General features: G+C 44.1%; 1 protein-coding gene across 2 annotated transcripts in view; it reads right to left on the bottom strand.

Moving 5' to 3' along the window:
• Positions 1-239: 239 nt before the first annotated feature.
• Positions 240-15617, bottom strand: part of LOC124037487 (unconventional myosin-Vc-like) — a 51798-nt gene continuing 36420 nt past the window's right edge. For both annotated transcript variants that reach the window (XM_046352235.1, XM_046352236.1), the window contains 11 exons: positions 15224-15335; positions 14291-14502; positions 11544-11709; positions 11286-11432; positions 10735-10981; positions 6021-6084; positions 4303-4483; positions 2144-2237; positions 1641-1704; positions 1471-1551; positions 240-361 (listed from right to left, as the gene is read on the bottom strand). In XM_046352235.1, the coding sequence (XP_046208191.1) occupies positions 301-361; positions 1471-1551; positions 1641-1704; positions 2144-2237; positions 4303-4483; positions 6021-6084; positions 10735-10981; positions 11286-11432; positions 11544-11709; positions 14291-14502; positions 15224-15335 (1429 nt within the window). In that variant the 3' untranslated portion in view covers positions 240-300. The remainder of the gene's footprint in view (positions 362-1470; positions 1552-1640; positions 1705-2143; positions 2238-4302; positions 4484-6020; positions 6085-10734; positions 10982-11285; positions 11433-11543; positions 11710-14290; positions 14503-15223; positions 15336-15617) is intronic.

Consider the following 15617-nt stretch of genomic DNA (forward strand, 5'->3'; position numbering starts at 1 on the left):
TACTGTATCTACTGTACTGTATCTACTGTACTGTATCTACTGTACTGTATCTACTGTATCTACTGTACTGTATCTACTGTTCTGTATCTACTGTATCTACCAGTCATCTTTCTGGCCTGCACCTCCAGTTGAACTTCCAGCTCCTGTTTATGTATTGTAGCTCTGACAGCTGCTTCTTCAGCTGGTATGACCATGTTTTCAGTGTTGAGCCTGGCAACTCCTGTCGTTGACAGACTTTTTCTACTGTACAGTTTCTGCTGCTGATTATTTTGGTTCTGCAGGTGTTCCACATCAGAACGTCTACGCCTCCATCTGGCTTTCATTGCCCTCCTTCTGTTCCTGCTGGTGTCTCTCCAGCACTCTGCCGGCAGAGGAAACGATCAACCGTATTCACTAGCCTGGATTTTGAACAATCATGGCCGAAGTGTGAATGAGGTCTGTTATTCACACGGACACAAAACAGTCAGCTGGATCCTTATGTAACAGTATAACTTTAGACCGTCCCCTCGCCCATACCCGGGCACGAACCAGGGACCCTCTGCACACATCAACAACAGTCACCCTCCGAAGCATCGTTACCCATCGCTCCACAAAGGCCCTTGCAGAGCAAGGGGAACTACTACTTCAAGGTCTCAGAGCAAGTGACGTCACCGATTGAAACGCTATTTAGCGCGCACCGCTAACTAGCTAGCCGTTTCACATCCGCTACACTTACAGTGATAATAAGAATATGTGTGACACTTAGCAGACATTTTTATCCAAAGATACTTCTAGTACAGTGAGTACATTTGGGAGAATTTAACCCACAAACGTTACACTGCTAGCATCACACTCTTACCGACTGAATCACACAGGACCATTATTGGTCAGCATCTTTTAGTTCAGTGTTTCCTAACTACAAGTCCTCCAGTACCTCCAAAATAACATATTTTTTGTTGTAAACCCAGCTAAGCACACCTGATTCTACTTGTCTGGGGGCTACACCAAAAATGTGTGCTGTTGGAGGTACTGGAGGACCGGAGTTGGGCTGTTGGGGATACTGGAGGACCCAGGTTGGGTTTTTGGGGGACTGGGGTTGGGCTGTTGGGGGTATGGAGGACTGGAGTTGGGCTGTTGGGGGTACCCAGTTGGGGTTACTGAAGGACTGGGGTTGGGCTGTTGGGGGACTGGGGTTGGGCTGTTGGGGGTACTGTAGGACCTGGGTTGGGCTGTTGGTGGGACTGGAGGACTGGAGTTGGGCTGTTGGGGGTACTGGAGAACGGGAGTTGGCTGTTGGGGTTACTGAAGGACTGGAGGACTGGGGTTGGGCTGTTGGGGGGACTGGAGGACTGGGGTTGGGCTGTTAGGGGGACTGGAGGACTGGGGTTGGGCTGTTGGGGGGACTGGAGGACCGGAGTTGGGAAACACTGCCTTAGTTAGCTAAACAAGTAGCATACTTTAGTCAGTAAATGTACAGGTGTTGTCTCAAACCTGCAAGCTTTCTGCAGTCCATCAAATGCAGTCGACAAATTCCCAACTTCATAGATCTGGTCTGGACTGTCGGAGGTCAACCTTTCAACGGAAACATGTGTAATGCTTAAGGCTAAAGTGAACTTTTCTTCTCACAAATTTGAAGGAAATGCATAATGCCATTAGACTACCTGGAAATGACCTCCTCTTCAACCATGCCACAAAGTAGTTGTCTTGTGATCACACTCATCTTGGCTGTACGGAGAGAGCCACAAACAATCATGTATGAGAAGTGACAGCAAAATCATCTGGATTTGTAAAGCATTCATCAGTCCACATAAAGACACTGTTGGCATGAATAGAAAAATACCCATAACACAATACATTACAGAGAGTATTTTCTTTAAGCAATAAGGTCTGAGGAGGTGTGTTATATGGCCAATATACCACGGCTAAGGGCTATTCTTAAGCATGACGCAATGTGGAGTGCCTGGATACAGCCCTATATTAGCCATATATCACAAACTCTCGAGGTGCCTTATTGCTATTATAAACTGGTTACCAACGTAATTAGAGCAGTAAAAATAAATGTTTAGTCATACCCGTGGTATACAGTCTGATATACCATGGCTGTCAGCCATTCAGCATTCGGGGCTGGAATCACCCAGTTTAATAATAGAATATAGAAAGCTACCTCTGGCCTGTTCTGACTGATTCTTCATCTTCCTGCCCAGATCATCTCTCTGGGTCTGCAGGTTGTGAAGATCTTTACGTAACTCGGGTATCACCTGGAAAGAGAAACACAGTTGCTACCTAAAAAAAAGGCCATCTTCAAAATAAGAATGGATTCTGAGCCTCTGCTCACCAATATTAGATCCTTTTCTTAAGAACTATAATTTGTAAGAAGGTGTATGCCTTCAGTGTATATCAGTCCATTAACCTTTCACCCTGCGGCCTCACCTTGACCTGCTTGGTGAGCTGTATGACCTTTGAACCCTCACCTTGACGATGCTTTTACACTCAGCCCTCACTCTCAACATTGATGGTTGATTCATTAAACCAAAACATGGTTGTTAAAAACCCTTGGTGTTACCTTTGACCCCGGCCTAACTGTTGAGAACCACATTAAAAAAACATATTCAAAACAGCATTCTTCCATCTCAGAATTACACACTTCATCTCTCAGCCAGATGCCGAAAAACTGGTCCATGCATTTGTCTCATCTAGGCTAGACTACTGTAATGCCCTGCTGTCCAGCTGCTCGGTCTCTACTATCATCTAGGCTAGACTACTGTAATCCCCTCCTCTCCAACTGCTCAGTCTCTACTATCAACTAGGCTAGACTACTGTAATCCCCTCCTCTCCAACTGCTCAGTCTCTACTATCATCTAGGCAAGACTACTGTAATGCCCTCCTCTCCAGCTGCTCAGTCTCTACTATCAACTAGGCAAGACTACTGTAATGCTCTCCAGTCCAGAACACAAGATGGCACACAAGATGGCGCCGATCGAGATGGCAGCTTCGCTTCCTGAGGAAACTGTGCAGTATTTTGTTTTTTAAAGTATTATTTCTTACATTGTTAGCCCAGAAAACCTTAAGTGTTATTACATACAGCCGCAAAGAACTATTGGATATCAGAGAGATGTCAACTTACCAGCACAACCAGCACTACGACCAGTAATACAACTTTCCCAAAGCAGATCCTTTGTCTGCACCTCCCAGTGCATTTGAACTGATTCCAGAGGCCGACCCAAAACAACGCCGTAGGATGAGATGCTGCCGGAGCGGTTTTCTAGTGAGGTTTCGGAGGCGCACACACCACCCACCACTTCCGAGCATATTACTCGCTAATGTTCAGTCCCTAGTTAACAAAGTCAACTAAATTAGGGCAAGAGTTGCTTTCCAAAGAGATATCCAGGATTGTAACATACTCTGTATCACGGAAACATGGCTAGTCAACAGCATCAATGTAACAGCTTTGCTTCTGTCCCTCTCCTCGCCCCTACCTGGGCTCGAACCAGGGACCCTCTGCACATATCAACAAATGCCTCCCACAAAGCATTGCTACCCATCGCTCAACAAAAGCCACGGCCCTTGCAGAGCAAGAGGAACAACTACTTCAAGGTCTCAGAGCGAGTGAGGAATTTAACAAAGCTAATCTGAGAACAAGGCTACCTAAATTCGATCAGCATATTGACATGCATGGTAAGTTGTATGACCTTTGAACCCTTACCTTGACATGCTTGGTAAACTGTATGACCTTTGAACCCTCACCTTGACGTGCTTGGTAAGCTGTATGACTTTTGAACCCTCACCTTGACGTGCTTGGTAAACTGTATGACCTATTGTGACGACCCTCCCACTCTGCCTGCCGTATTCTCTTTGTTCTTGTTTCCTTATTGGGATGCCGGTGGGCGGAGTTGGGAGGGTCTTCAGCTACATGGGAAACACCTGGGCCAGGTGTGTCATAGAATAAACACACCACTTCCCCATTCAGGGAGGAGACTCTCTCCATGCAGACACCTTTCTAGATTGTGTTGTGTATCTTGGTGGCCTTCTGGTTGTTTGCTTTGGCACCTTTCAACACCCTGTATTATCACATTCATGCATGCCAAAACACTCACTACTGATTGCTGATTACACACACCATTGTATATTGTACTTAGTTTACTTTATTTAATAAATATATGTTTTGTTACTCCTTATATCTCCACGTTGTCTCCCTTTTGTTACGGGCTTTGAGCCGGTTCGTGACACCTATGAAGTCTCACCTTGACATGATTGGTAAGCTGTATGACCTATGAACCCTCACCTTGACGTGCCTGGTGAGCTGTATGACCTATGAACCCTCACCTTGACGTGCCTGGTGAGCTGTATGACCTGGTCCTGTAGATCAGTGTTGAACTGCGCCTCCTCCTCTGTCTGTCTCTGTAGGCCAACTATCTCCTCCTTCAGCCACCTGTTCTCCTTCCTCAGAACCTCCACCTCCGTCTCATGGTCCTCCTTCTGCAGGTCAAGGTTGTTCTCTGCAATCCTGAGAAACAAAACAAGATCAATCTTGTGCTCATTTCACACTATTGTGCCAACCTCAACCATACTGGACTGGTGCTGACCTCAACCATACTGGACTGGTGCTGACCTGAACCATACTGGACCTGAACCACACTGGACTGGACCTCAACCATACTGGACGGGTGCTGACCTGAACCATACTGTACTGGACCTGAACCACACTGGACTGGTGCTGACCTGAACCATACTGGACTGGACCTGAACCACACTGGACTGGACCTGAACCACACTGGACTGGACCTGAACCATACTGGACTGGTGCTGACCTGAACCACACTGGACTGGTGCTGACCTGAACCACACTGGACTGGTGCTGACCTGAACCACACTGGACTGAACCACACTGGACTGGTGCTGACCTGGACCATACTGTACTGGACCTGAACCACACTGGACTGAACCACACTGGACTGGTGCTGACCTGGACCATACTGTACTGGACCTGAACCACACTGGACTGAACCACACTGGACTGGTGCTGACCTGGACCATACTGTACTGGACCTGAACCACACTGGACTGAACCACACTGGACTGGTGCTGACCTGAACCATACTGTACTGGACCTGAACCACACTGGACTGAACCACACTGGACTGGTGCTGACCTGAACCATACTGTACTGGACCTGAACCACACTGGACTGAACCACACTGGACTGGTGCTGACCTGAACCATACTGGACTGGACCTGAACCATACTGTACTGGACCTGAACCACACTGGACTGAACCACACTGGACTGGTGCTGACCTGAACCATACTGTACTGGACCTGAACCATACTGTACTGGACCTGAACCATACTGGACTGGACCTGAACCACACTGGACTGAACCACACTGGACTGGTGCTGACCTGAACCATACTGTACTGGACCTGAACCATACTGTACTGGACCTGAACCACACTGGACTGGACCCGAACCATACTGTACTGGTGCTGACCTGAACCATACTGTACTGGACCTGAACCATACTGTACTGGTGCTGACCTGAACCATACTGTACTGGACCTGAACCATACTGGACTGGTGCTGACCTGAACCACACTGGACTGGTGCTGACCTGAACCATACTGTACTGGACCTGAACCATACTGGACTGGACCTGAACCATACTGTACTGGACCTGAACCATACTGTACTGGACCTGAACCATACTGGACTGGTGCTGACCTGAACCACACTGGACTGGTGCTGACCTGAACCATACTGGACTGGTGCTGACCTGGACCATACTGTACTGGACCTGAACCACACTGTACTGGACCTGAACCACACTGGACTGGACCTGAACCATACTGTACTGGACCTGAACCACACTGTACTGCTACTGACTGGACTGGCTCAGATATTCCCCCTTCAAATTGTTCTGACCAGAACTGGTCCTGCTACTATGGTGGATGTGTAACCAGGTCAGCCCTGTACAGCTTGGCTTGGTTTAGCTAGGCTCGGCCCAGAAGTCTGAAAAAAGGTATAGGTACATGAAGCAACTCTTACTTCCTCAATCTTTCTTGTCGTTCCAAATCTTCTTTCAGAGTTGTCTTGATTTGATGAAATCTGTCTGGAAGTGAAAGAAGTGAATCACAGCGTAAATGATTGACCATATACTGTATGTCAGTGCAATCCTCATCTAAACCCCAGACCACACTTTTATGAGGTTTAAAAAGAGGATAGAACAATCTGAGCCATCATGTCCTCTCTAAACAATCTGAGCCATCATGTCCTCTCTAAACAATCTGAGACATCATGTCCTCTCTAAACAATCTGAGCCATCATGTCCTCTCTAAACAATCTGAGACATCATGTCCTCTCTAAACAATCTGAGTCATCATGTCCTCTCTAAACAATCTGAGTCATCATGTCCTCTCTAAACAATCTGAGTCATCATGTCCTCTCTAAACAATCTGAGCCATCATGTCCTCTCTAAACAATCTGAGTGCATGTCCTCTCTAAACAATCTGAGTCATCATGTCCTCTCTAAACAATCTGAGTCATCATGTCCTCTCTAAACAATCTGAGCCATCATGTCCTCTCTAAACAATCTGAGTCATCATGTCCTCTCTAAACAATCTGAGTCATCATGTCCTCTCTAAACAATCTGAGCCATCATGTCCTCTCTAAACAATCTGAGCCATCATGTCCTCTCTAAACAATCTGAGCCATCATGTCCTCTCTAAACAATCTGAGCCATCATGTCCTCTCTAAACAATCTGAGCCATCATGTCCTCTCTAAACAATCTGAGCCATCATGTCCTCTCTAAACAATCTGAGACATCATGTCCTCTCTAAACAATCTGAGTCATCATGTCCTCTCTAAACAATCTGAGTCATCATGTCCTCTCTAAACAATCTGAGCCATCATGTCCTCAAACAAACTGAGCCATCATGTCCTCTCTAAACAATCTGAGCCATCATGTCCTCTCTAAACAATCTGAGTCATCATGTCCTCTCTAAACAATCTGAGCCATCATGTCCTCTCTAAACAATCTGAGCCATCATGTCCTCTCTAAACAATCTGAGTCATCATGTCCTCTCTAAACAATCTGAGCCATCATGTCCTCTCTAAACAATCTGAGCCATCATGTCCTCTCTAAACAATCAGAGCCATCATGTCTCTCTAAACAAACTGAGGTCCTCTAAACAAACTGAGCCATCATGTCCTCTCTAAACAATCTGAGCCATCATGTCCTCTCTAAACAATCTGAGTCATCATGTCCTCTCTAAACAATCTGAGTCATCATGTCCTCTCTAAACAATCTGAGCCATCATGTCCTCTCTAAACAATCTGAGCCATCATGTCCTCTCTAAACAATCTGAGCCATCATGTCCTCTCTAAACAATCTGAGCCATCATTTCCTCTCTAAACAAACTGAGCCATCATGTCCTCTCTAAACAATCTGAGCCATCATGTTCTCTCTAAACAATCTGAGCCATCATGTCCTCTCTAAACAATCTGAGCCATCATGTCCTCTCTAAACAATCTGAGTCATCATGTCCTCTCTAAACAATCTGAGCCATCATGTCCTCTCTAAACAATCTGAGCCATCATGTCCTCTCTAAACAATCTGAGCCATCATGTCCTCTCTAAACAAACTGAGCCATCATGTCCTCTCTAAACAAACTGAGCCATCATGTCCTCTCTAAACAATCTGAGCCATCATGTCCTCTCTAAACAATCTGAGTCATCATGTCCTCTCTAAACAATCTGAGTCATCATGTCCTCTCTAAACAATCTGAGCCATCATGTCCTCTCTAAACAATCTGAGCCATCATGTCCTCTCTAAACAATATGAGCCATCATGTCCTCTCTAAACAATCTGAGCCATCATGTCCTCTCTAAACAATCTGAGCCATCATTTCCTCTCTAAACAATCTGAGCCATCATGTCCTCTCTAAACAATCTGAGCCATCATGTCCTCTCTAAACAATCTGAGCCATCATGTCCTCTCTAAACAATCTGAGCCATCATGTCCTCTCTAAACAAACTGAGCCATCATGTCCTCTCTAAACAATCTGAGCCATCATGTCCTCTCTAAACAATCTGAGCCATCATGTCCTCTCTAAACAATCTGAGCCATCTGATAGAGGAAAATATAGTTTAGATGATCAATTATGTATTCGTTAATGATTAGAAACCATTTATTCTAATACTATTATGTTATGATATGAAAAGTAAAGGTTATTGATTAAGCTGTTACTGAAAATGTAAGCAGAACTAATTTGATTGTCTGTGCCTCTTGGGAAGGTCAAGGGGGAGAAAAAGCTTTTCAGACAAGATAAGAATGTTTGGGTTTTATTCCATTGGTGAGAGAAATCTGTATCTTTTAGACAGGTTGTAATGTCTGGTTTATGAGGGGAGTAGAAAGCATCTCCGGACCTAAACAAAAAAACAACGGGGCTATCGTGGGAAACTGATGATGTCATTTTGAGTTTATAACCTGTGGAAATCTGTGTATGAGTTAGTACTCTCTGGAATTAAACGCTCTTTAACCTGGCTTTTAAGACTGGTCTCGATCTACTTCATGCATAATTAATGAACTTACAACTCATTAAATGAATTAGAAATTAGTGCTAATTGGTTTTGGCAATAAAAACATTAAAGGAATTTAGAATTCCTCTATCAATTTGTTCCTTTGAGCCAGATCTAAACAACTCTACCTGTTATCTGAAGGTAATACGCTGAAAAATCGTGCACGGACAAGTTTTTGACTCGTTTTACTAAAGACCTGACCTCTGAATTGAGGTTAAAATTGAAACAGGCCTGCGTATTATCACGGAGGACAGGAAGGGTGACTAGATACAACGAACAATGCTTTTCCCAGTCGGCAGCAGGTAAAGTAGCCTTTATTCTCGAATTTGGGAGGGATTATTTAGGATATTTATTGATTAAAATGTTATAAAGGAGTTGAATTTGATCAATAATAGGTGCTTGAATATTTCGAACAAATAAAATGGGTTTCTACCGGGGGTATTAACCAGGATATCGATAAAAAGGAAGCAGGGTCCGAAATTGACCCTGAGGTAAGGTGCACTACCACCAAATAAACTAGAGCTTAATACGGCCTGGTTTTGCAAGCCAAGGATTATTAAGGAGTGATATAGTATGCATTGGAGAATTAGGACGCTTGTTCCGTACAAATAGGATGGCCAATAATTCAATAAACATACCTAAATAAAGTCTTTACCTAATAGTCTATCTGTATATGGGAAGCTGACTGCGGAAAGTAGCGGATAGATATGTTAAAACAGGTGAGGATAAATTAGGCTTGGTGAGAAGGCAGGGTAATTCTAGGCGAACAGAATAAATGAACCTGTACAATGCTGAAAGAAATTAATATCAAATGATAAGTGATTAGTCTAGATTAGTGAGATTCGAGACATTAACGATTGAAAGTCCCAAAAATAATATCCTTTGGGTGAAATGTTATTGTCCGATCAAAAGTCTTCTATGGACGCTGTTCACAGGATGGAAAATACATACTGATTATTTTTAAAGGAACACACACATAGGCAGACAGGATAGTAACTAGAAGTAACTAAGTAACGGTAAATTACAAATTTATAGAACTGCAAGCACATAGAATTTAAAAGTATATAGAAAGGCATAGATAAGTGTTTAAAAACATTGCTACTAGTAACGATAAGGATTAAGAATGGGGAGAAATGCCTCGAAAGAAGCCCCAGAACTAACGGGAGACGAGCGATACATGGCACAGAAAGACAAGAGAAACATCGATTTCTGTCTAAGATGGAAAAAGAAATACGATTTTGATGGCCGTCTAAATGTAGAAAAGCTGGAATCCCTTATAAAACAGATACATAAGGAATGTGGTAATAATGTGAAAAAGCAGAATAAACAGGGGTTATACACAGCCGGAGTTTGGCTTTCGGAAGCAAAAAAGAGAATGGGACGCGCCGAAAAAGAGATTAAATCTAACAAGGTTCGAGAGACACTACCCACTGCTCCCGCAGATAGAGAAGTTAACCAATTGGGTGGGGGCGAGGATAACAAACTATATCTTCCTAGATTATACCAACAATGCAGAGATAATCCAGTTGACGAATTTGTGATTATAAGAATACTGGTGCTGGAGCAACCGGTGAAATTACCACCCAAGTATGTGGATCCCGCGGAAACTACGAGAGGTATAATGAAGTTAGAGAAGGAAATAAAGTCGAGAAAAATGAATAAGGTGGGTCAAAAGAAAAATACAAGATGTTTTAATTGTAACAAAATTGGACATTTTGCCCGGGAGTGTAACACTCCACGAAAAAATCGTCAACAGGTTGTAATTTAAATGTAGGGAATAACGGAGAGATACGATACAATTTCGTGCTATCTGGGCGTTATAGCATGGTACGTTAAATGTTAGGGTAAATTAAATTGAGAAGTTCGGTTGGGTTTACTCTGATGATTAGAATTCAAAACTGAACTCAATCTGAATAGGGAATATATATTTTACAAAGGCAGGCAGATTTGTGTCTATAGCCAAGCAACGGAATTGCTAGACACTCAAATGGGGCTATATAGTCCTCTCTAAACAATCTGAGCCATCATGTCCTCTCTAAACAATCTGAGCCATCATGTCCTCTCTAAACAATCTGAGCCATCATGTCCTCCTAAACAATCTGAGCCATCATGTCCTCCCTAAACAATCTGAGCCATCATGTCCTCTCTAAACAATCTGAGCCATCATGTCCTCCCTCTTACCTTTCATCTCTGTTGTTGAATCTGCACACTTCTTTTCCAAGTTCTGCCTTTCAACGATTAATTTGACTTTTTCCTCTTGAAGCTGAGCTATCGTCTTCATGGTCTTCTTCTCTCGCTCGTCTAGCGAAGCCTTCTCAGTGGCTGATTTCCCCAGCTGGGCCTCCAGACAGTGCAGCTTGTCTAGACCTTGGGCGTGAGCACCGGTCAGACCTGTCAGCCTCTCCAACAGCCCACGGTTCTCTTTGGCCTGGGGAGACATACAGCAGGGCATCAATCAACCATAGGTCATAGGTCAGTACTGGGTCATGAGGGTCATATATACAGCAGGGCATCAATCAACCATAGGTCAGTACTGGGTCATGTTCATAAGGGCACGCAAGAGAAAACGTTTAAAACAAAACGAAAATGAGTGTTTCTGATTGGACTAGTACAGATAAGTACCTCTGTGTTTGTTTCACACCGTTTCAAAGTATTTTCTTCTTTTTGTACCTACAGAACACAACCCTGGTCTGTGTGGTTCAATCAGTACCAGTGTCAGGGGACATTTTTACCTGATCTTCCAGTTTCTTCCCGAGCTTCTGGCACCTGTAGGAGAGCTGTACGTTGTGTACCAGGCGGCGCAGGCTCTGGAAGCGTCTCCTGGCGAGCCACGCCCGGGCATACTTCTGTAAGATCAGTGCTTTCTGCACCTCCACCATCTGAGAGGTGTTACATGCGCAAATACACAGATGGCTCACATACAACACTCAACAAATGTTTGTAGATTGAAACGGCAATATAAAAATCAATTGAGATGAAAGGCACAATACCTTTTTGTAGCGTTTCCTGGCGATCCAGCCTCTAGCGAAGGCTTGGATGATGATAGAGGAGGAACGGACCATTCTATAGATCTGTCGGGTCAGATAACTTCTCCAGTACCTCTGAATGACCACAGAAGCCCAGCCCTGTTTCAATGCTGCAGCTGTCACCGTTTTACTGGAGAGACACAGAGAGACGATCGAGATCATTTCTATACTGATCCCAAAATTACCCAAGTGCTATAGGCATGATATGAAGCCGAACCTGTTTCTGTAGAGGAGGAAAATGGAGAGGAGGAAGAGGAGAGAAAGACAAAGTAAAAAAAGAACCACAACCACAACAACAACTACAGTCTATGCATAACAGCATGTGATGACTAAGGTGATGTAGTAGTACCTGCTGTAGTAGTACCTGCTGTAGTAATACCTGCTGTAGTAGTACCTGCTGTAGTAATACCTGTTGTAGTAGGACCTGTTGTAGTAGTACCTGCTGTAGTAGGACCTGTTGTAGTAGTACCTGCTGTAGTAATACCTGCTGTAGTAGGACCTGTTGTAGTAGTACCTGCTGTAGTAATACCTGTTGTAGTAGTACCTGCTGTAGTAACACCTGCTGTAGTAGTACCTGCTGTAGTAATACCTGCTGTAGTAGTACCTGTCTGCTGTAGTAGTACCTGCTGTAGTAGTACCTGCTGTAGTAATACCTGCTGTAGTAGTACCTGCTGTAGTAGTACCTGTTGTAGTAGTACCTGCTGTAGTCGTACCTGCTGTAGTATTACCTGTTGTAGTAGTACCTGCTGTAGTAATACCTGTTGTAGTAGTACCTGCTGTAGTAGTACCTGTCTGCTGTAGTAATACCTGTCTGCTGTAGTAGTACCTGTTGTAGTAGTACCTGTCTACTGTAGTAGTACTTGCTGTAGTCGTACCTGCTGTAGTATTACCTGTTGTAGTAGTACCTGCTGTAGTAATACATGTTGTAGTAGTACCTGCTGTAGTAGTACCTGTCTGCTGTAGTAATACCTGTCTGCTGTAGTAGTACCTGTTGTAGTAGTACCTGTCTGCTGTAGTAGTACCTGTCTGCTGTAGTAGTACTTGCTGTAGTAATACCTGCTGTAGTCATACCTGTTGTAGTAGTACCTGCTGTAGTAGTACCTGTCTGCTGTAGTAATACCTGTCTGCTGTAGTAGTACCGGTTGTAGTAGTACCTGTCTGCTGTAGTAATACCTGTCTGCTGTAGTAGTACCTGTTGTAGTAGTACCTGTCTGCTGTAGTAGTACTTGCTGTAGTAATACCTGCTGTAGTCATACCTGTTGTAGTCGTACCTGCCGTAGTAGTACCTGTCTGCTGTAGTAATACCTGTCTGCTGTAGTAGTACCTGTTGTAGTAGTACCTGTCTGCTGTAGTAATACCTGTCTGCTGTAGTAGTACCTGTTGTAGTAGTACCTGTCTGCTGTAGTAGTACTTGCTGTAGTAATACCTGCTGTAGTCATACCTGTTGTAGTCGTACCTGCCGTAGTAGTACCTGTCTGCTGTAGTAATACCTGTCTGCTGTAGTAGTACCTGTTGTAGTAGTACCTGTCTGCTGTAGTAATACCTGTCTGCTGTAGTAGTACCTGTTGTAGTAGTACCTGTCTGTTGTAGTACCTGTTGTAGTAGTACCTGTCTGTTGTAGTACCTGTTGTAGTAGTACCTGTCTGTTGTAGTAGTACCTGTCTGCTGTAGTAGTACCTATCTGCTGTAGTAGTACCTGTCTGCTGTAGTAGTACTTGCTGTAGTAATACCTGCTGTAGTCATACCTGTTGTAGTAGTACCTGCTGTAGTAGTACCTGCTGTAGTAGTACCTGTCTGCTGTAGTAGTACCTGCTGTAGTAGTACATGTTGTAGTAGTACCTGTCTGCTGTAGTAGTACCTGCTGTAGTAGTACCTGCTGTAGTAGTACCTGTCTGCTGTAGTAGTACCTGCTGTAGTAGTACTGTACCTGCCTGTTGTAGTAGTACCTGCTGTAGTAGTACCTGCTGTAGTAGTACCTGCTGTAGTAGTACCTGTTGTAGTAGTACCTGCTGTAGTAGTACCTGTTGTAGTCGTACCCGTCTGTTCTAGTAGTACATGTTGTAGTAGTACCTGTCTGTTGTAGTAGAACCTATTGTAGTAGGTAGTAGTACCTGTCTGTTGTAGTACCTGTCTGCTGTAGTAGTACCTGTTGTAGTAGTACCTGCTGTAGTAGTACCTGCTGTAGTAGTACCTGTAGTAGTAATACCTGTTGTAGTAGTACCTGCTGTAGTAGTACCTGCTGTAGTAGTACCGTGCCTGCCTGCTGTAGTAGTACCTGTAGTAGTAATACCTGTTGTAGTAGTACCTGCTGTAGTAGTACCTGCTGTAGTAGTACCGTACCTGCCTGCTGTAGTAGTACCTGCTGTAGTAGTACCTGTAGTAGTAATACCTGTTGTAGTAGTACCTGCTGTAGTAGTACCTGCTGTAGTAGTACCGTACCTGCCTGCTGTAGTAGTACCTGCTGTAGTAGTACCTGCTGTAGTAGTACCTGCTGTAGTAGTACGGTAACTGCCTGTTGTAGTAGTACCTGTCTGCTGTAGTAGTACCTGCCTGCTGTAGTAGTACCTGCTGTAGTAATACCTGTTGTAGTAGTACCTGTTGTAGTAGTACCTGCTGTTGTAGTAGTACCTGTCTGCTGTTGTAGTACCTATTGTAGTAGTACCTGTCTGTTGTAGTAGTACCTGCTGTAGTAGATGTACATTCCCACTCACCATATCTGCCGCTGTCCACGGACATACTGTTGGAGGACGATAGCCGCCTCCCTCATGCGAAGGAACTTCCTCCTGTGGCTCCACCCCCTCACGTGCTTCTGGATGGTCAGACATGCCTTTCGGAGACGGTCCAATCGAAGCTTCTCCAGGTAGGCCACCTGACCCGCTCGGAAGAAAATCTTGGTCCGGCCAAACTTGTTCTGATCTGAGTCCTGGAGGGTAAGTGGGGGACATCAGACAAGAGCCCATATCAGTACAGATCAACCTGGTTATAAACACCACAGATCAACCTGGATATAAACACCGCATATCAACCTGGATATAAACACCACAGATCAACCTGGTTATAAACACCACAGATCAACCTGGATATAAACACCACAGATCAACCTGGATATAAACACCGCATATCAACCTGGTTATAAACACCACATATCAACCTGGTTATAAACACCACAGATCAACCTGGTTATAAACACCACAGATCAACCTGGATATAAACACCGCATATCAACCTGGTTATAAACACCACAGATCAACCTGGTTATAAACACCACAGATCAACCTAGTTATAAACACCACAGATCAACCTGGTTATAAACACCACAGATCAACCTAGTTATAAACACCACAGATCAACCTGGTTATAAACACCTCAAGATCAACCTGGTTATAAACACCACAGATCAACCTAGTTATAAACACCGCAGATCAACCTGGTTATAAACACCACAGATCAACCTGGTTATAAACATCACAGATCAACCTGGTTATAAACACCAACATCCTCAAATTCAGCGCAACACCCCTAGAGGAGTTTAAGTGCCTTACTTAGTCCACAAACCTTCCCATTGCCGGTTCATTCAATCCCCACCAGATGTTCCCCTGTCGGACTGGGATTTGAACCAACTACACACCGGCTAACACCCTCACCTGAATTAGCCTCTGCAGCACTGTCTTACAGGCCAGTTTCTTGTGGTTGAGGCCCAGCTCCTCTTGACTCATCAGTACACTGTACCGGCTGTAGAACTCTATGTATGTCCACCTGACAATCCAAAACAGGAAGTGAATACAAAGGTTTAGATTGACGGGACGATTTCCTGGACACGGATAAAAGCCCAGTCCCAGATTCTATAAAACATTTAGTCCAGGAATTATTCATCTGTATCCGGGAAACTGGCCCGTAGAGTTATGTTATTGTTGAAGTAGAGTTGTGTTATTGTTGAAGTAGAGTTGTGTTATTGTTGAAGTAGAGTTATGTTATTGTTGAAGTAGAGTTGTGTTATTGTTGAAGTAGAGTTGTGTTATTGTTGAAGTAGAGTTGTGT

This window comes from Oncorhynchus gorbuscha, linkage group LG06 (genome assembly GCF_021184085.1).
Source record: "Oncorhynchus gorbuscha isolate QuinsamMale2020 ecotype Even-year linkage group LG06, OgorEven_v1.0, whole genome shotgun sequence".
In the NCBI taxonomy this organism is placed as follows: domain Eukaryota; kingdom Metazoa; phylum Chordata; class Actinopteri; order Salmoniformes; family Salmonidae; genus Oncorhynchus; species Oncorhynchus gorbuscha.